A 22,794-nucleotide genomic window follows, 5' to 3' on the forward strand; every position below is an offset into this window, starting at 1 on the left:
ATACGTTGATTAAATTCTGTGGGTTCCACTCATTGATTGTTTCATGTTCAAAGTCAAGTGGTTATTATTTGCAGGACCTGCATTTTTCTTCGTAACAGGCTATCGATTGAGGCCTCAAAGACTTGTTACAATGGTTCATTAATGTGAGATAGTGTTACAATCATTCTATACACAAGAAGTCATTGGTAACGTCTCTTCCGATGGCAATCGGGCGTGGTGATCCTTTATACGTCCAGCATAGCTAAACAAAAGCTTTACTTTAATTTGCATGACACGAGTTTTTTGTTCTGACGGACAGAACAAGTCCCGAAAAATACCCTATTTATCTACAATTTTATGCTTGTTTGTAGTCAAGAGCACACGTCATTATTTATGCACGCATGTATTATAAAGCGTCATTTTGTAACTAAATACGTTTAAGAGTTTGCCTATAACTGTTTTAATCTGACTTCTGAGTATATTGAGATATCCATTTGATACATGTATATAATTGAAGATAACACAATTTTAATAGTAACAGGTAGTCAGCTTAGAGTTGTTTAAAGTGGAATATTTGTAAACTTTTAAAAGTTTTAGAGCCAAATCACGTATAACCGATAAAATAGATATATAAATAAAATTTAAAGTGTTCGTGTTTTCATAACCCGAATAATTCAGTCCCTCTCCATAATGTATCTCCAAGATTTTCAAGATTTTATTTGAACACTCAGACACAGATACATGTGTAACATGAGGTCATACATAATAGCATTATATAAACGTGACGAAGTAATTATGTGGTATCAATTGCATAGATATATCATAAAGATATATAACAATAACATGCAACTTTTTTTAACATTTTCAGAACATATTGGAAATGTTTTTGATAAATACAGAAAGTCGTTTATACAGTTGTACATTACATGTTTAAAGAAGACAATCCATTTTGTAATAATAAGGGTTCACGGTGTAGTAGCTTGGTAGAAACTTTTCCCTTCATACAACAATATTTTGATAAGTACATTTAAATAAACAATGAAATTTATCACCAATATTACTCTTACACAAAGTACATATTCTATCAAGCCTTGGGATATTTTGCCATCTGCCTGTTTCGATAGACAGACGCAGATTTGAACACCTAAAGTGTGTGATCCAAAGCCTGCATTATTCAGGAAGTTTTAGAAGATATGTTTCTAAAGTAAAATCTTTTTTTAAATATTGAGTAAAATTGTCCTTGTGATGAGTTTTCAATACCACTAAACCACTGTTGTACAAATTGATCACAAAGTATTTGTTTTAAGTACATTTTATCACAGTAGCAAGCTGTTTGATTGGCAAAACTATATCCAATGCCAGTATCGTTTAATATTGCTTCCATACAATTTACCCATTTAAAGGTGTATTTAGATTTAGTCTTTAAACCAAGCATCAGTCTATACAATAAACTGCATAGTTTTGATTCATTATTTACAATTCTACACCAATATATAATCATTCTAATTTTCACCTTTAGTTCAAGAAAAAATCTGCCCAATTCTCCGTAAACCATAAAATTAGTCGTAGTGTTTCTAACTTTCAGTGCCCTTTTGCAGAATTTCAAGTGAGTTTTTTCGATAATTTTCAGGTTTTCAAAGCCCCAAACTTCAGAACCATACAGTAAGATAGGTTCTATAATATAATCAAATAATGGGGAGGGGGTAAACTTCTGCAAATTTTGTATATCTAAAATCAATGTTTACATATATATCCCTATTGTTCAATCAATTTTGCCCAAATCAAGTTAAGAGGGGGGTGTGGGTCCACAGGCACTTGTTTCTATCCATTGGAAGAACCACTATCAACGTATATTTACGAGTGGGGGTCAGTGAAAAAAACACTGTGAATTAAGTTTTTTTTATCCTACATTGAACTTTTGATGTTATCCCCAAGCTGGTAAATAAATATAAATAACAAATTATGATACTAAATTATAAAAAAAGAAATCATTTTAATTATTTTACTTACGAGTTCCAACTGGAACTATGATTCCTGTTCTAGCATGAATCTCTTTCACTTTTTCCAAAGATACATTTCTGTCTGCCTTTACCCCATACCATCCTCCATATATTTTGTTGTCTTTGTTGTGAGAGGAAATTATATCAGGTATCCCACATATCTTTGATTTGCAACCTGCTTTGTTTTTATTCAAAAACCTGTGAAAATGTTCACTGCACACTTGAAACTTCTGTGTAATATCACTTGGCAGTAGACCAGCCTCAGTAAGAACAATGGACTGCAATTCTGATGACAAAGAAGTCATTGGGGAATTTTCACCTACACATTCACATATCTGTGAGCTTTTAAAGCTACAGAAGGACATAGTTATTTACAGACCATAACTATTGTTTTAACACTGACTGTTGATCACTGATATCGTCTGCAAAGTTTCTCCCATTTGTGTAAACTTCCTGTGTACATGTGTGCTTTAGATCAGAAGAGTTATACCAGGGGAAATAACTCTATATTATCAATAATGAATAATGAAGATTTTCTTAATACTTTTTTAAGGACATGCTTGAATATCCCATTCAATTTACAAGTTTACTTGGTTATTTATATAATATAGATTATATTTAGATCAGATAGTACTTTGAAATCAGTGTGGAAAGGAATGAAAACATCTACAGATTTTAAGGATCTATGGAACACTGTAGAACCACTAAATTCTTTAAAATGTAGAAAACCTTGATAAATCTGCATATTGGCCTATTAAAACTTTTGAAAACATTAAAATAAGCTTGGAGAACATTTTTCATGACATTAAGCAGTCTTCAAACAAAAATTTAACAAGATTTTAATTACCTTTATTTTTACCTGAAAAGTCATGTTTCCATGGCAACAACAGGGTGACACATTATGATTATGGAGTGGCAAATATTTTTTTTTTGAAAATTAAGACATTAAATGTATTGAGGTGAAATTTGGTGGAATTCTGCATCATGTCATGGCCAGCTCATTTTTATATTTACAGAGAATTGATATTAAATAGTATATCAATAGGTAAAGTTTCATTACATACCTTTTGGGCTTGGTCTACAAGTTTCTTTTGGTATCAAAAAATGTACCATTGTATTTGAAAATGACACCCAAATACGAAAATGTATCAACAATTTTAAGTAAATCATTCTGCAGTGTGAATTTAAGATTTTGTTTAGTTTTCCTCTTGCTAAATACCATAACTTTAGTTTTCTGAACATTAAGCTTTAGTTTCCAACTTTCACAGTACAACTGGAAAATATCTAAGGAATTTTACAAGCCTTCTTTAGTTTCTAAAAAGATTACTGTATCATCAGCATACAGAATTACAAGCTATTCAAAAAATATATGAAGTTCGTTTTCAAATTTTTCCTTTAAAAGTTCTAAAGGAATACCATCTAAATTTCTAAAATATTGTTCCAAATCGTTCAAGAAAATAGAAAATAAAAAAGGAGATAAGTTTTCCCCTTGCCTAACACCAATCAGACATGAAAAAAATTCTGATTGTTCACCATTATATTGAACACAAGATTTGATACCTTGATACATATTAAAAATAACTTTGAAAAATTATCCCTTGATTTCACTAAGATGTAGTTTTTGCCATAATCCAGTTCTTAAAACAGTGTCAAAAACTTTTCTAAAGTCAATAAATGTACAAAAAAGTTTTTTCCAAATGAAAAATATAATTCTACAAGTGCATGTAACACAAAAATATTATCTATTGTTGCATATCCTTTCCTAATACCAGCTTGATTTTCTGATATAAGCGAAATTTCATTCGCAAAAAAAATTTAGTCTAGTATTAATATTGGAAGTATACAGTATAATTTTCCTAAACAGCTGATAAGTTTAATAGCTCTAAAATTATCAGGATCTGTAGGATTGCCTTTTTTTAACACAAGTTTAATAATACTATTTGTCCAAGAGTCTGGAATAATTCCAGTATCTTATACAATATCAAATAATTTACAATACAATGATATAAAAACAGGTGGTGAATTTTTCAAAAATTCATTAAGTATTTTATCAGAACCAGGAGCCTTGTTATTTTTTTTAATTTTTTATCGCTTCCAATACTTCCAGTTCAAAAGTACCTCCATTCAATATTTCATCATCAATGGAAGTTTAACATTCTCTCTGCATGTTTTATGTTATAAGATTTTGATTAATATATTTATACTTCAGAACTGCCAACCTTTGATTTTCGAACGATTGTGTGGGTTCTAACAGGAGTTTCGATATTTACTGTCATAGTTAGTGTAGTGGCAATCATAATGAAACTGACAAATGTACAAGGTAAGCTCCACCTCGGAATGTTAGGTACGATCAGATATGTTTATTAGTTAATAATTAATGTAAAACCAAATATTCTAATAGAAAACTATAAGAATGGAATTTCAGTACAGTTGTGCAGCTGAGATTAACCAATTCATGTATATATGTGAAATCCCTACCGATAAATATATTTCACAGCGTAATCATGATAAGCCATTCATTTATTTATCAGCTCAAATAGTACCTATATGCATATACAAAGAGTTTGGGAATTTCAGTGAAATCGTTTCATAACAAACTGAAAAGTTATGACCCATTTATATCACCAGTTGTCAATTACTACCAATTGATATATTTCCTCCGTAAAATTGCACCTCATTGACATATTTGACGTATCAAAGAAGGTACCCATCCAGCGCCACTTATGCTTATATCTTCATATAGAGACCCAAGCCCCCCCCCCCCACACACACACATTGTGGCTATGTTCCGGACCATATGAGTATTTGGACCATATGCGTATACTCATATGGTCCGACCAAACGCATATGCTCCGACCGTACGCGTATGGTCGGACCATATGAGTATAATACTCGTATGGACGGACCATATGAGTATAATACTCGTTTGGTAATTACTGGGCCGGACCATATGAGTATTTGGACCATAAAGGTATTTTTTTAAAATTACATTATAAAAGATTCAATAATACAAACCTTTATCTAAAAAAACAATGATGGTTACATTACAATGTACATGTATTATTTTTATAATTCAAATTCTATGTAAAAATTAAATATTGATGCATTAGTTAGTTTTCATCGCTAATTACATTTTTTCATGTAGGTTTGGGTGACATTTACTTCCAACGATATCATAGCTTTATTGCATTTGCCAGTCTTGGTTGTGTACGATCCTTTTAATTTACACCTTTTGTATGCGAGTGAAAAGCTAGCTTTTTTGTAGCTGTGTACATTGATACCGAGGTCTTGGGTCATTCCGATATTTCTACGGTGTTTTTAAGAAGCTATAGATCTCAACTATCGACTCCAAGAACACTATGGATCACGACACCAGGTGCCGGTAAAGGCCTGACATCCGCTCTGGGAGAGGCCCCGATCAAAAGGACGTAGGCACCCGTACATTGCGCCAATAGACGTCCCAAACACCACATTTCCCTGCAGCGCAAGTCTGCGGGATTCAGTGCTGAGTTCTTCCCGCTTCATTCGCCAATACTAGGGAAATCCTAGTTAGTTTCTTTTCCTCCACTTAGTGATATGCTTACATTCAGCGGGTACTTTCGTCTGATCTGAGGTCAGATAGATGATGCGACCGTTTCTCTTTGCCTTTTTTGTCGTCCCCGCAAATAAAGACAAGAGACGGAGAGAAGAGTCGATCGTGGATCCGTGGTCTGCCGTTCGCTTCGATGGTTGCATGGGCCCTTTTTCTTTGAATATATATATATATATATATATTTTATTTAGAAAACTACCCCTTTACATCGGGGGCACCAGTCATCAGGGTAGAAGTGATGGTGCGTCTATACTATATTATTTACAATTATATACATTATAGTTAATGGTTTCATTATAAAATGTCTTTGAACAATAACATACATGGCACATTAATAAGACAAAAATAGAGATTTCTAAAATACATAATCATAATAAAAAAAGACAATTTATAGAATGTTAAAATATACATGTATTTTAAAACACTCATAGACAAATATGACCATGCAGCATGTATAAAGCATAAACACTAAGATCAATCAATATAAAATAGTACATACGAGTAAGTTAACTCAAAAGTTATTTTGGTTCAACCATTTTGACGTAATGTAAATAATTCTAAGAGATACATTCTTCCATTAACATCATAAAATGAACCAATTTCATCTTTAAAAGCATAACCAATATCGCCAACTAAAAATAATACTTGTGCACGTGGCGACAGTTCCAGAAAACTTACATTTCTATTATTAAAAGAGGCAAATAAGGTGAAAAATTTAGAACTGGTTTGTTCAAGAGATGTACACCCGAGCAGAAAATGTTCTAAATCTTCTGACTCCCCTGAATCACAAATAGTACATAGGTTGTCTTCGGACATATGCATTCTAAAATGAAACTGCTTTAATGGCAAATAATTTGTTCTTGCGAGCAGTTTAAGACGAGATGAATTAAAATCGCTTATGTCCTCTAAGTATAACTGGCTACCTGTCTTAATATAGCAGTGCTGATACAAATCAAGGCTACTTTTAGTAGTAAAATCAATAATTAAATTTTCCCTTATGGCATTACCATACTGACAGTTAAAATTATCAAACCCAATATATTCCGTGTAGGTGTTTATCTCTTGAACATATTTCCAGACACTTTCGTTTAATTGAACCATTTCACTAAAGACTCGCTTGCACAGTCTATCGTCTGGTATGTTATTAAACCTTTTAAAGTACGCAACATTTTGGCGGGTGATAAATGCAGATACCGGTTCCCATCCAAGCTCGAGAAGGAGAGCGGAAAGGGGAATATTCATTTTAGTGTTCATAATGATCTTAGCTGCGCGGTATTGCCAACTGTCGATGATCGATATGTTTGTAGCTGAAAGTGGCATCCAGACGGCGCATGCGTGTGTTAAAGAAGGCCGGAGCACTGAGTTCCAACGGGCGTCTCCAAATTTTACACGGTTAAAACTTCCATGCTCCCCGAGAACACGTAACAAATAGTTCAGCATATTATCCATCTTATCTTTCAAATAGTTATTAACATGGAAATTTGACTTTAGTGATCTATTTATGTAGTAACCTAGGTATTTATATTCATTCACTTCCTTGATATTGACATCACCAAGAGACCAGACTCGTTCCGGATTCAACAGCTTCCCAACCACTAGAACTTTAGATTTCTTATGATTAAATTTCAAGTTCCATTTAGTAGCGAAATCGTGTGAAATCCGAAGTAACGTCTGTAAGTCTTCTGGCGATTTGGCAACAAGTACAACATCATCTGCAAATAGGAGACAATTTATAAGTTGTTGCGAGCGATCAAAACCTACACCGCTTTCATTAAGCATATCAACCAAGTCATTCATGAGCACAGATAATACAGTGGATGATAATATGCAGCCTTGTTTGACACCATATTCCTGTTCAAACCAGGTAGATTCAATGTCACCAAATAGTACCTTATTTTCTACATGACTATAAATATTCTTAACTAGACGCCATACCTTCCCTTGTATCCCCCTTTGCCATAATTTAACAAAAAGCCCATCGCGCCATACCATATCAAACGCCTTTGATAAATCCAAAAAGGCTAAGTAAAGGGGTCTTTTAGAAGAGCGTGTCAAAGTACAAATACCTTGTAGAGCAAATATTTGATCTTCAATGCGTCGATCCTTTCGAAAAGCGCCCTGGTTTTCCCCAAGTACTTTGTGTTGTTCGAGGAAGTTCACGATATGTATTTCCAAAGTCTTCGAAAAAAGTTTATATACATTTGATGACAAAGTGATACCTCTGTAATTATCTAAATCGTAAACAGAACCGGATTTATGGAGAGGTTTTATAATCCCCCTTTGCCATTCCACCGGTATCTGTTCGTGATCAGATATGAAGGTAAACAGATCACACAAAATATTAACCATCGTATCACCACCATATTTCAAAATCTCGTTCGGAATATCATCGAAGCCGGGTGCTTTTCCTAGTTGAATCCAACGCAGTACATCTGAGATAGAGTCACTCGAAAAAGTTACTGAAAGCAAATTTTCGCCACGGCCACGGTTGCTCTCAATTTTAGAAAAAAGGTTTGTGACATGGTTTTTGAAATCGGGTTTAGTAGTTGTGTCTTTTCCGATTTTGCTAAAATGAGTTTTTAGACACTCACTTATGTCCGCATCGTCCTCGATAAAATCGTCCTTATTGTTGGGATCAATAATTCGACTGGGGTTAACACTTTCTTTCGGACCTCTGAGCAGTTTCCAGAAAATTTTACTATTTTTATTAGTAGCTACAATGTATGCCCTTAACTGTGAGACACTTAACCTTTCTGTCGAATTCCTTACGCTTAATGGCTAAGTTCCACATTAGCCGTGTCGGATTTCGCCGTTTATTAACGTCGTCTCGTTGTTTACGCAGCCGAATCCGAACAATTACATGGTCGCTATGGAGATGTAAACTCCCAAGTTCGTCCATGAAAACCGATTTGACATGGTTACAAAGCGCTTCCGATAATAAAATATAGTCAATTGCAGACTTCTGGTTATTAAGAACCCTGGTGTAAAAACCTTCACAGCAGTTCATAGAGTTGGCAATTTCTAGGTTTACAGTTTCTGAAAACTGACGAAGTCTTACATCGTTGTAGCTTTGTTTTATATCGGTTACTAACGTCTTGCCAGTAAAATCGCATTTACTTAGGATTTACCATTAAAGTCGCCCGTAAGACAGATCTCGTACCCGAGCCGGCGAAAGACTGAACAGTTTTCCAAAAGCTCGTAGAACAGCTTATCAGTAGTGGGTTTATCCACTCCATCATTTGCAAAGTAAACAACCCCTACAGCTGTTTTAACATTATTCATTCTGCACAGGATCCAAAGTCGTTCAAAACCATCGTCTCGACTATCAATTAAGTTTTCGCCTAAAATATTTAGCCGGGAGTTAACACATAAAATTATACCAATTCCACCCTTAATTTTAGAACCAGTACGACAGTTTCCTACCCAGACATAGTTATTGTGCAAGTCACGAGGTTTGCAATTTGTCTTCACAATTGTTTCAACCAAACAAAGTAAGTCTGGGGAATCTTGATCAAGGTGTTTGTTTACCTCTTAAATTTTACCCTTGATGCCTCTTATATTTAATAAATCAATACATGATTGTGACATTTTATTTTTATTTTTTCGACCCCTGTGATGGCGTCGATTCTTTGTTGTCTGACTACATCTTACGTTTAAAATATCATTCGAACTGTCGCCGTGTCCGGCGCTAACATCATGGCCAAAAACCTACAAATTACAGTGTTTCAACTTGTGGCCATACTCGTTACATCTCTTACACTGCAAGTATTGCCCGTGACGACAACTTTTAGATATATGTTTACCTTCACCACAGTACCAACAAGATAGCTCATCTTCATTTGTTTCATTGTGACGTCTGTTTTCTGATTGGCTGTGTCTCTCATAGCGGACATGTTGCGCATTACGAGTCGCAGTCGGCTTACTTTGACTGGCTGCTTATCGGTTATTGCGCTGATATCCTCTCTGAGGTGCACCACCACTCTTTCTAGCATTACTTGGCCGTGGTACCTGTTTAGCAACCTGTTTTTCAAAAATATCAAGGCTGTTTGCAAGCTTTACAGAACCCTTTTTATTTAAATGTACACCATCTCTGTTATACAATAAACTGTTTATAGCACCATTTGGTAATCTAAAATCATCATCATGTTCAATATACAAACAATTTTCATCACATGCAATCTTACTAAGGACAAAATTACCAAGTTTAATGTTACCAAATCTATCGTCTAGGCGTGGGCAAATAGAAGAGATAACAACATTTTCACACTTACTTTGTGCGGTCATAACCAATGTCTGGTAGTAATCGCGGAACGATTCCTCGTCGAATAAATTACTCGCACAGTCATTACTACCTATTTGCAAGATAATGTTTTTGTAAACTTCATCACCAGGTTTGCTGAGGAGTTCTGCTGTAATGTCTGACACCCTGCCACCCGCACGCATAAGGGTTGGTTGTCTAGTTTAAAGGCATCAGTAGTAATATCACGGATTACTGAACTTCCAACTAGCAAAGTTCCTCTATGTGGTTTACTATTTTCTGTAATGTTCCTTTGTTTATCCCTCAAACCATCTTTCTTGCAACTATGAATGTTTAGTTTGGTGAAACTCTCACATTCGTTTTCTTTATTTTTTGTCTCGTGTTAAACAATCTCGCAGGCGGTTGTTTTCCTGTTGAAGATTTTCAACTTCTTGAGATTCATGTTCTAATTTACACTCGACCTCCTGATACTTAGAGACGAACTGTTCTAACATTGTTTTGATGTTCTGGATTCTACTAGATAAAAGTCTGCAATCGAGACAAACCCAGAAACCAACTACAGAATAATTTTTGTCCAGGACACAAGCAACATGAAACCAAAGCTGACAGAGGTTACAACGTATCATATTTCCTGTCTTGTTGCTTTTGCAGATGCAACTATTTTTGCTGTCCGTTTGGAGGCCCTTTTGACCTTTCTTTGTTTTTTTCGCTTTTTGTCGCGTCTGAACTGTTTCTTCTTGATTTGGAGTTATGTCAAGTGCTTGTTCTTCGGAAAAAAGGGTTTTTATTTCTGTGATACTGTCATCAAAATTTTCGGCTGCAGAAGGGCAAACGACAGATGATTCATTTTGCGAAATAAACAACTCATTCATGGATTCAGAGAGTTCTCCTAAATCTAACTTTTCTTGTACCGAAAAAACTATATCGTCTACATTGTCTTTGACAGAATTTATAGTATTCCCACTGTTTTTTTTCTTCGGTGGTAGGTTGTTTCTAGATTTATGAGGAGTTTTTTCGCCTTTTTTGCGCCGTTTCCCAAGTTCTGCCTGGCATTCATTGTTAAGAGCGTTTGACATACAGTGACATTGACTTTTAAAATGTCGATTGAAACAGTACCATTCATTTCTGTACTTAGTTCACATATCATAATGTCTTAGCTTTATCAAACTTCTTAAGATCACAAAAATACAGAGAACGAACAACGTTTAAGTATTTATCTTTAATTTCGTTTTCCGCTTTCATCAACTGTTCTCGAACCTGTAAAGGTTGTTTTAGCACTTCCATATTTTTCACGGTCAGTGTTAAGCCTTTAGGTATTCGAGTCCAAAGTCCAACTCCGATAACTTTAACGGTCAAACTTTGTCCAGTATTACGACCACCTTAGTGAGTAGTTTTCATTTGTGGTGTTGTGTACATACATGTATTTGAAGTAATGAAATCAATCAAAGTCTATATGGGTAAAAAATGAGAAAACTCACGATTAAAATTTTCTTATGTCCAACTGAAACATCAATCCATACGAAAAACCAGAAAAAAGGGTTAGATGTTCGAAGAAAACACAATTTTTGAGAGCTATAATAGCATACGTCTAGGTCGTCTGGTACCATGTGATCGTTTCTCCTGTAAGGCACCGTTCAGTTTTTGATCGGGAGAGGAGCGCGAGATATTTCGATGGACATTCTCAGGCGTGCGTCCCCTCTACAGCCGTACGGGTCTTACGTGAGGCTTCCCGATGAAAAAGTCTCACTCGTAAATGTTTTTTTTTAACCGAGAGTAAAGTTTGCCGGCCTCGATGGTCAAGAGACCCGCGGTAGCCCGTTCGCGTCTTATAAGACTCCTCGATGAAAAATTCTCCCACGTAAAATTAAAGGAGGGGTGTTCTTCCAAAGTGCCTCGTTACCAGTATCAGAGTTTCTATGGAACACCCCTTCACATTTGACCTGACCCAAAGTTTACCCGCTAAAAACATCTTACTTTTTTCTATGTTTATTAATTTAAAAGTATTATATGAATATATGAAACAAGGCTTCTGCCGAACTGTAACTAATATTAACAATTTAACCTTAGATACAAAATCATCACAGTTTATACAATTTTACGAAAATCTTTGATTTATATATCCTATACTGTACCTTAACGTTTATATTACTAGTTTTTGGTGGGGTTCATGTTGTTTATTCTCTAGTTTTCTTTGTTGTGTCATGTGTTCTATTGTTTGTCTGTTTGTCTTTTTGTTTTTAGCTCACCTGGCCTAAAAGGCTAAGTGAGCTTATCTCATCACTTAGCGTCCGCGTACTGGTTCTTTCCGCGTATTCCGGCTCTTTCCTACAACAAAAAACTGACCACCACGACATGGAACAGCAGTGCCGAAAGTGGCTTTTAATACAAGTCAATAAATTAATCATTCGCCTAGTTGTTAATGTAATTGCATATGTGTGGCTTATAAAATAAACGGAATCGAATACTACAGGACGTTTATATTACTAGTTTTTGGTGGGGTTCGTGTTATTTATTCGTTAGTTTTCTATGTTGTATCATGTATACTATTGTTTGTCAGTTTTTTTGTTTTTTTTTTTCATTTTAAGCGCCATGGCGTTTTCAGTTAATTTTCGATTGATGAGTTTGGTTTCTTTCGTCCCTCTTTTACTCGTCAACTGGATAAAATATCCCTACCTCGCCAACCGGGCAAATTATTTCGACTTCAACTCGACGAGTTTTGGTTTAACTCTTAAACGCCTATAACATATTAGCAAATCTGAAATGATATACTATTGCAATTTTCTAACGTAAAAAACAGACTACTAGAAATTCATAAGATGACTTAATGTATTATTATTCACGTAATACTAATTTTATTCAAATATATGTCTTTGTTTAACCCCGTCAGGGCTGGAATATTATTTATCTATACTATTAAACGAGAAGACCTCATTTTGGGTGTCGCTTCTCAAATCAATCATCATGCCTCTGTGTCCTATGGGTATAGTGCATAATTTCATTTGTCATCCATTCATATGATTATTCAGATTGAGGTATTTTGGTTGAAAAACGAGAAAAAAGACGTCCGGATATGTTTCCGTCATTAGACGAAATTTTAAGTTAGATTAGACTTCCGGTTTATGTTTTTCTGTATACTTTGAACATACATTTATACTACGAATACAGTGTATTTTCTGTCTTATATCCGTCATTGGACGAAATTTAAGTCAGATTAGACCTCCGGTTTGCGTTTTTCTTTTTACTTTGAAACACATACATATACTACGAATATTTTGTATTTTCTGTCTGATATCATTTTCAAATTTACTATCCACAGCAGTCACAGGGTTTATTTAATAGAGAGGGTCTAAATATGAACGCTGTGGATCAATTATCAAACTGAGAATTGACTGTAAAAAGAAAATACACTTTCGGGACGTCTGGAACGGGTGCTTTTAAGATCGAAATTTCAGGATTGACCATTTCGGGATCCGGGATTTCTTTTTTCGATATTTAATTTGTATAATAAATTCAGAACCTCGGGATTTCATGTTTTTAAGCCCGGGATATTGGGATCAGGGCCCCTCCGCAGTGGCGGATCCAGAAATTTTTATACGCAGGGGCCCGTTGACTGCCTAAGAGGGGCCCGCTCCGGTCATGCTTCAGTGATTCCCTATATAAGCGACCAATTATTTTTCAGAAAAGGGAGGGGGCGGTCCCCCTAAATCCGCCTCGGCCCTGATCCCCCTTTAATGAATGTTCATAATATACAGATAAGCGCTAAAATATTCATGTGTCATTAAAATCAATAGAGAAGTTCAACAATTAAACAAAAAAGGAGGAGCCGGGCTAGAAAAACAATTATCCTGTCCCAAATTCCTATGACTTTTGTTTGTTTATTCTTTAGTTTTCTATGTTGTGTCATGTGTACTATTGTTTTTCTGTTTGTCTTTTTTCATTTTTAGCCATGGCGTTGTCAGTTTGTTTTAGATTTACGAGTTTGACTGTCCCTTTGGTATCTTTGGTCCCTCTTTTGATACCTTTTCTGAAACTCTCAAGTCACTAAATGTTTTACAAAAAAAAAGGAAGATGTGGTATGAATGCCAATGAGACAGCTCTCCACAAGAGACCAAAATGACACCGAAATTAACATTTAAAGGTCACCTTACGGCCTTCAACACTAAGCCAAAGCCGATACTGCATAGTCTGATATAAAAGGCCCCGAAATGACAATGTAAAACAATTCAAATGAGAAAACTAACAGCCTTATTTATGTACAAAAAATTAACGAAAAACAAATATCACTGAACCACTGAATTACAGGCTCCTGAGTGGAATGTTCATAATACATGTACACTAAATGTATGTTCATAATGAAATTAATAGAAAACAAAAAATGGGAATTTTCGAAATAAAGGAGGAGGGTTAAAAAAACATTTTCCTGTCCCCAAGTACCTATGACTTTTAATACTTTTCCTGAAATTTTCAAGTCATTAAATCTTTTACAAAATTCTTCCTACAACACTTTACATCCTTTCAAATACGCTCTGAATTCCCGCGATTTCGCGGGTTGTTCTAGTATATATAGATATTTATAAATATTTGACATGTTGAACTGTTCCTTCACTTAAGTAAATACGATTGTTCTTTTCTGTTTTCAAAACAGAAAAGAAAAATCGTATGTACTAATTTCTGCGTGCAAACATTTTTTTAAAATAAATTAAATGTTGTACATTGCGGCTTTAAAAAGTGCACATATTATTCATTTATTCGCCAATATGTGACAGGAAGCATGAAACATTTTGTGTTTATTACTTTATTACAGTAATTCACTCGTAAACTTTGGAGGAATGTTTATACATACATTTAATTATTCATGTTGTGACCCTCAGTTGAAGTAACCCTGAAATCTATTCATCGAAAACCAGAAAGACCTGTCATGTAAGTAAACTTTCACATTATCTCCCAATGTTATAATAATGGCATCATGTCACACATACGCACACAGATAAAGAGTGACCAGTTGTCCTAGTTAACAATCTATGCTTGTGTTACTTGTCCAGTATTCAGCACCTCTGTGTTGACTTCAGTTATCATTGATATTTTCATAATTAACAATTAACTTTTAACAAAACCTTGAAATTCTGAAAAACTAAGGCTTTTCTACCTCAGGAATACATGTATATAACCTAGCTGCATTTGGCAAATCTTTAAAAAAATTGTTTGTCCTCAATGCTTTTCAACTTCTTACTTTTTTTGCATTTTAACATTTTTTATTGGAATGTCACTGATGAGTCTTTTGTATACGATACGCGCGTCTTGCGTAACTATAAATGTCAATCCTGGTATCTATGATGAATTTATCATGATTTTTGTCCGTTAACTTTTACAAAATCTCCTCTGAAACCAAACTTGGCTACACAGTTATTGTCTATTATCTCGAAAACTATTATAGATACAGGGAAACAATAAACTTAAATAAGCAAATTTATCAGCAAGACCAGATAAACAATGTAGAGGATATCGTTTGACGTCTCCTTGGAATTATTGCCCTTAATGACGATTTTTTGGGGGGAGTGTGGTGGTGCTTTACATGATAAAAATGTCAATACAAAAAAAAGACACTTTACATCACAAACATGATCAGCAAAACAAGATCTATTAACAAGTCACAGTAGGTTGATATAGATAGAAGGCGGTCACTTTTTATAGCAGTGATTAACTAGCTCCTTAAAAAAGGATTTGTTATCCTCTTTTGTGTTTTGAGTATTCAAACAAAGAAGTAAGCAACTGAACAGAATTTATGATCCGCAATACAGGATCAACAAAACTGATTTTTGTAATGAATACTTTCCATTCTCATTTGTATTATTATCGTCTACAATGTTTGAGAGTGTCCTTCATTGAATAAACGCACACTCTAAGTTGCACGACACAGGTTCTTTAGAGCCTCTAGTTTTATATGAAATAGTCAGAATTTACATTACAAGATCTATACAATAACAAATACGATCGAAACTTTTGGATACCCCATCACGGAGTCTTGATCTCAAAATGCGTCTTTTACTTTCAAAAAGATTTTCTTACGTCGGAATCAACTTAACAATTTTTTAAACAAAAAAAAAGTGAATGATGCTTAGGGTATCATGTATCATCTCAGTGAACAAGCCCTGCCGCCATTTTTTAAGAGTAGAACATGAAATGTCTTATATCATGAAAACCAACATGGTGTAGTTAAATCAAATTTGACAGTGTCGAAAATGTCCAGATCTGCCTACTGTCTTATGTTACCAAACTTATCAGAAGACTTCTAAATAGTTGCCTTTATATGACTTGTTTTCTCGAGTTTTGTGTATGGTCTACAACTAAGATTAGTTAGCACCAGATACCAAAAGTGAAATATGGTCAGAAATACCAAAATTATCTACAAATATTTTAGTATGTCATAAACTATTGGACGACTCTTCAAAAATTTCATGCTTTTAAATGACAATCGAATATTTTGATTTGCTAATAACATTGAAAATTATGATAAATGGATAGAAGCTGAAAATACTTTAATTTTCAGCCATACAAGATCTACAAAAATGTCAATGGGGACACCGTTTAGAGTAATTGCAGTAAATAACGATTCTTATTCTCTTTTATTTTGGAATTTTAAGGAAAATCTACAGTAGATGCTTTTTTTTTCAAATTGGCCTTTTTATTCAAATTGGCCTTTTTATAATGTTTGATTCTTGCGTCACTTGTGATTTTTTTTTTTTTTTTTTTTTATCTACGATTCACTCGTCTGGTGTCAACAATTTTAATTCTGTTGTTTATGTTGAACTTGCCATACACGGCAAAAGTATAGGCAATGTTAGTTTAACAAAAAAGATATTTTGGTCATGACATATACTCTAGTCTATAATACTTGCTCTTCGAGAATGGCCTGTGTTGTTTTCAATGTCTGTTTTAAATCTTTGAACGATGATGGCTATGCAGAAAGGCCCAGCTAAAAATGTAAGCAAGTCGAATTCAAAACATACACTTGTGCTGTATTGTTTCAAAAGACAACTTTCAAGTTCGATGCATTCCCGTCAAAAACTTTGGTTTTAGTGAACATCATTCGTGCGTTTAGGTGCGTCGTCACTTTCGTTCCAATGTTGAGCGAATGGTTGGAAAACTATGATGCTATATTGCACTAATAATTCGGCAAATTGAATTCTCATAGTTGATAATCAGCACTACTGTCATTAGGGAATTATGATTAAGTATCTACAGAACAAATAGTATTTCTAGTTTATCCCGCACAATGACGATAACTAAGACGCTTGATGAACGTTAATAGTACAGGGATACCTGGGATCCCCTCTATCTGGTAAATGACCTCATAAAGGAGTTTGTTCCGGTCTATTAATTATTGACAAAAAATCATGTGATCTTCTTGATGTTGTACCTTTTGCATCTGTGTTTACAAATAAAACAAATCTAAACAAATTAAGTTGATTCAAATTAATTCATTAGTACTGATTGTGTGATTACATGCTAATGTCCTTTAGGTTCTTGTTAACATGTCTGTGGGATAATGAATTGGACATTTGAAGCAAATTGTTACAGGACATGACGAAACACAACTCCATCTGTTGTCAGCAACAATACAATATAGAAAACAATATAATACACAACTATTTGGAGTATATTAATTAATTTATTCCACTAAGCAAGCTAAGTGTCTCTATCAAGCCATATATATTATATATTTCTTAAGACTCATAAAGGATATTTGCATGTTTCAAGGTACTTTAAATAATTGATGATTGATTGTCTCTATATTTAAATATGCTTTACATTTAGTAAGTAACACTGTTAACATATATTTGCTCGTGTGTGCTCACAAGTAGCATGCATGTTCTACTTTATTGCATGCTTGTGAATACAGTTGTTATAATTGAATTATACCTGGTACATGTATTATGGAGAGAGCTTTTATAGGCTGTGCCTGTTGCTCAATCCTTTTCATATCTATATGAATAAAATATGTTTAAATTAAAAAAAAATTCCCTGTTAAAACTAGTTTCCAGAGCTTGCATTTCCTATCGGGATTTTCATGATTAAAATGAAAGTATTAAACCATGGGTTTCAAATGTTTGATCTCCAATAGGAGTTAAATACACATTATAATAGTTTGAACATTTTTCTTAATATACAGTAAATAACGTGTTAGCTTTATTTTTAATTGTTTTATTCATCATAACATCTACTGTCACGTAATGTTTTATTTCAAACTGACTTAGGACTATTCTTAAACCCATCACAAAACTCTGCCACATTTAAGAAGATGTAAGGTATTGTATAAAACTAATATTTTTAAAGTCAGCATAATTGCATGCGAATGTTTTTCCATATACTGTTACCAAATGGAGTAGAATTTAGCAATGTACAGAAAAAATGCTTAATATATTTCCAGATATTATGCCGCTCCGGCGGATGAGAACAATCGCAACGTATACAACACAACTGATACAAGTTTTGAAGAACCAGACGAAGATCCTTATTCGCATTATGAAGAAATTGCCGATAATTATGAAGAGCTTGGACGCAATGTTGATAATGAGCAGCAGTATGAAATATCGCATACTTACTTTGACATAGAATTAGGCCAACCAGATCAAAACAGTGAAAAATCCACAAAATCATGACTTTGACTCTCAACACAAAGAAACTTTCTAATTTTCTGATACGAACAATATTTAAAGTTGATGAATTAAAATGCGACAAATGAAACAGAATGAGGTTTGTCGAACGTGTAGAAATATCAGTTGTAACCGCCCTTTGCTTTTTGGATCAACGGTACTCTTACATGTGCGAAATAGTCTTTTATTTAGTTTGGTGCACAAATATATTATCAAAAGTAAACGTTTTAACCCTTAATGTTAATGCTTCATCGCTCAACCAAAGCATTTCACTCTGTATACATTACAATAATTCATGATTTTTTTCTCATTAAATGTTTTTTTCTTCTTCTTTCACCTTTTTCATATTCATATATTTATTACAGAGCATGCCAGTATTTATATTTATGTATTGTTTAATAACTGTATTATTTTTGAAAAGGAGACAGATTTGTAAAAGCAAATTGCTTGTTTCTGAATCCTGCATATTATTTCATTTGTATAATATCGTTTCATGATGAATTATCTGATTAAATGTTGTTTAAACTGTACTTTATCATTTTATACGTTTCTAAAACATGCTTGACCTGGTCTGAACCATGCTCGACCTAGTCTTTACCATACTCGACCTAGTATAAAATATACTCGACCTAGTACGAATCCTACTTGACAACGTCTTAACCAACCTAGACCTGTGACTTGTATCTATCTATTGTAATTATTCACTCCAGGAACTAACAACAGCTTACCCTGGCTAAGAGTTGCACAGCAAATTGAAAGTAAAAAGGTATTGATGATCAATATGGCATTAAAACCGAAGCTTCAAAATAAATATAATATAAATTCAACACCATATTCATCAACACTTACATATATATGCATCATCTTTCAAATAAAACTAAAGCAAGCTGATCAAATAATCTCAAAACTTAAAGGGTTATTCGTAATGATAAAACAGAAATATATAAATATGAAGTGATATGCCTTGATTGGGAATTTAGTTTTCGACGGTTGGGGTAGAACCTCCCTTTTTCATTTTGTTTTATCTACGGCTTTTTCTCCATTAACAAAATGTTATATTTCTACTTTCAAGACTACAGTCTAAGGTGACACTTTACATTTTTATTTGTTTATGTTAAAAATCACCAAACATTAATAATAAAAATAATAACTACTTACTTGAACCAAACCTCAAGGAAATGTAAAATCCAGATTTTCCTTACGAATCATAGATTGTATAAGAAGCTACTAATGATGTACGCTATTGTTAAGCCAAGTGAATTCAATTCAAAACCTATGTTTATATTCATCTGTTGGTCTCATTTGATAAGCTGTTTTATTTTTTTACGGCAAATTGGAGTGTTTCATAAAAAAGCCAGCAGACAAATCAATCAAAGTTTTCAGAATTTTTGATCCCATTTTTAATCTTATTGTTTCTATTTTCAAGAACGTTTTGTCTTTAGTTTATAATCAGCATGATCTTCTGAAAATATTTATAAATTTGACAACAGCAACTAAAAACGTGTCTGAGAAACGTTTCAGAACCGAATAAAAGAGTACTAAGCTGACAATACTTAGTAGTGCAATATTTGAAAATAGATAGTTTTTATTGTATACTGAGTCAACTCTCACTTGGGCAATGCACAATATTTATTTTTGATATACACTGTACTCATAACTCTAATATGACATGACATCAGCTGAACTAGTAGTTGGACATCGTAAAGCGTACCAGCTACCAATTATAATTGTAAATTTTACCATTTAACTGATTAATAATCGATTCATTGCATCTGTAATTGATTTTTTGATTAAAACCAAGTGTAAAAGAGGGACTAACGATACCAGAGGGACTTTCAAGCTCTTAGATCGAATATAAACTCATCGCCATGGCTTAAAAAGAAAAATAACCAGACAAATGATAGTACACCAGATACAACATAGAAAACTAAAGGATAAACACATGAACCCCACAACAAACTGGAGGTGATCACATGTGCTCCGGAAGGGTAAGCGGATCCTGCAAAAATTTCAAATTGCAGACCGTACTTTGCCTATAATGATGTACTCTTAAAAATTGTGACTTAGTTTGCGAGTTATCTTACTGGCATTCATACCAAATTTGTTTATATCTTTATCAAAGGAAAACAAATAAAATATATTCTGCTGTGTTAAATAAGACAATTAATGACACAAGAAAAGATGGTGTTTAATTTTAACAGCAAACTGAAACGTGGCACTTATTCCTGATATATGTTTCATGAATAAATTTTCATGATTTAAACTTAAGAATGTCATAACAAAGATAATTCGTAACTGACAAATGACAAATGACATAGCACCAAAATCACAAAACACCCACATACACACCATAACACTCCACTAGCACACATTCGAATTTATCTTCACTGATCTTCATGTCGACTGGACCATTTCAAAATAGCGGTCTCCATGATAACAAATGCGTTCTTGAGTATATATCAAACAATTTAGACATTTTCTTTTTTATATCGAATAACATTTCACTTATTTTAGCCTGGATTTGTATCACCGTTAATTCGTGTTTCTGTGTTCATTATATCTGCTGATGGCGAACAATTACAACAGGTACAGCCCAAACAACATATGTTGTTTGCGATAGGCTCACAAACAATATATTCCTATTTTACCATTGATATAGACTGAAGGTGTCTATAGACTTTCGTATTAGAACACTGTACATTACTTTGCAGCTAATAATTTCTAAACCAAACGACAATGAATATTCAAGATTTCTACACTCGACAGTTGAGGAAAAATATAAGCAACTGAAAAGAGATAAATAATATGCTAACACTGTTATTGATTTATAAAGTATATAAATACAATTAGCAAGACTTAATGATTGACAGAGTTAGAAAACATAGATAGTTTTTTATTAGAGTTTAAATTGTTGTCGTCGTGAATTTCAAGGGCTGAAAGATCTTGACCTAATGAATATTTTTAAAACTTCTCAGATTTTCTATAACTACTTTAGTTTTAGAGATATACATGTAAGCACAACTGCATTTACCCACATGTTTATGATTAGCCATAGCGGGCATCTTGTTTCATAGGCGGGGTCATGGGATACATTTTGTTAACTTGATAACATGTAGATGATTTAAAGGCATGTCAATTAATCAATGAAGATTTTTGTAAAAATCTTGGTTGATTGGCGCGGTCATCGGATACATTTTAATCTAGATATCCTAAGGATTATTTAAGCCAAGATTTTATTTGTCCCAGTAGTTTCAGAAAAGGAGATTTTTTGTAAAAGTCGATAGATAACGACGACGTACGACGACTCACGAAGGACGTCAGGTTATGAGAAAAGCTCATTTGGCACTGTTGGGCCAGGTGAAGTAAATATGAAAATTGAAAATGATATGTTACATAAAATAAAATGATGAAAAAGCAAGAGAACAACATTGATGAAATGAAAATATGGGTAATATCTTTACTCCATGGCAAATAATGACAGTCTATATCAATGACGTTATTCATTTGTATCGAATTTGATTTTTTTTTCTGTTTTAATATTAATTTTAATTACATTCAACATTTGTTTTCCGAGGCAAGTAAAGAACTCGCTAGCTGTTTGATGGTTATTTTTCGATTCAATTCATATTTATTTGAAGGGTTATTGAAATGTTCATTGATAGTGAGATCGCAAGTTTGGACAGTTGTTTTCATTTATGTGTTTGCATAATTTCTTACCAGTGACCTAAAACATATCTAATGCTAAAAGCTTAACATTTTTAAAGCTGCAATAAACAAGCCGCACTTTGTACAAGAATTACCGGTCAGTTTCTTGAAATTGTAAGTCGGTATTTTATCAAAACTTCCAGGATAACGAATCTAAAAAGTGCTTAAGATTATGCTCTATATTGGTATACGGAATATGTTGCACATACGCACAACTATATTAACCATTTCTGAATTTGTTCAGGAATATAAACGGGTTTGAAGTCAAATATGATGATGTGAATTAAAAAATCCAAAATTGTATTAACGTTAAAAGCGAAATACGTCTCAACTTACGACGATCTTTTTTATTCTCCAGATTCCCTAGCTTGGTCGTGTGAGGTCCCAGTCGTCGGTGGTTCACCTGAAGTGTTGACGGTTCGAGTTGAATAATAATAAAAACAAAGTTTAACATTATAACTCTGCAATTCCAGTTAAAAACAAAAAAGTCTGAAGAAGTAAGCATTATAACCTTAATAAAATATACAATTCAAGAGGTCATATAATAAAGCAGATGTTGTATGCTTGCCAAAGAGACAACTCTCCACAAGAGACCAAAATGACACA

At 33.7% G+C, this 22,794-nt stretch overlaps 1 protein-coding gene across 1 annotated transcript; it reads left to right on the forward strand.

Moving 5' to 3' along the window:
• The first annotated feature begins 4,225 nt into the window (after nt 1-4,225).
• LOC134683741 (uncharacterized) lies at nt 4,226-18,852 on the forward strand. The gene is made up of 3 exons (XM_063543055.1): nt 4,226-4,299; nt 14,701-14,749; nt 18,258-18,852. The coding sequence occupies exons 1-3, from the start codon at nt 4,278-4,280 to the stop codon at nt 18,487-18,489; spliced, it is 303 nt and encodes a 100-aa protein (XP_063399125.1). The 5' UTR covers nt 4,226-4,277; the 3' UTR covers nt 18,490-18,852.
• Nucleotides 18,853-22,794: the final 3,942 nt, after the last annotated feature.

The sequence above is a fragment of the Mytilus trossulus genome, chromosome 9, assembly GCF_036588685.1.
Source record: "Mytilus trossulus isolate FHL-02 chromosome 9, PNRI_Mtr1.1.1.hap1, whole genome shotgun sequence".
Taxonomy (NCBI): Eukaryota; Metazoa; Mollusca; class Bivalvia; order Mytilida; family Mytilidae; genus Mytilus; species Mytilus trossulus.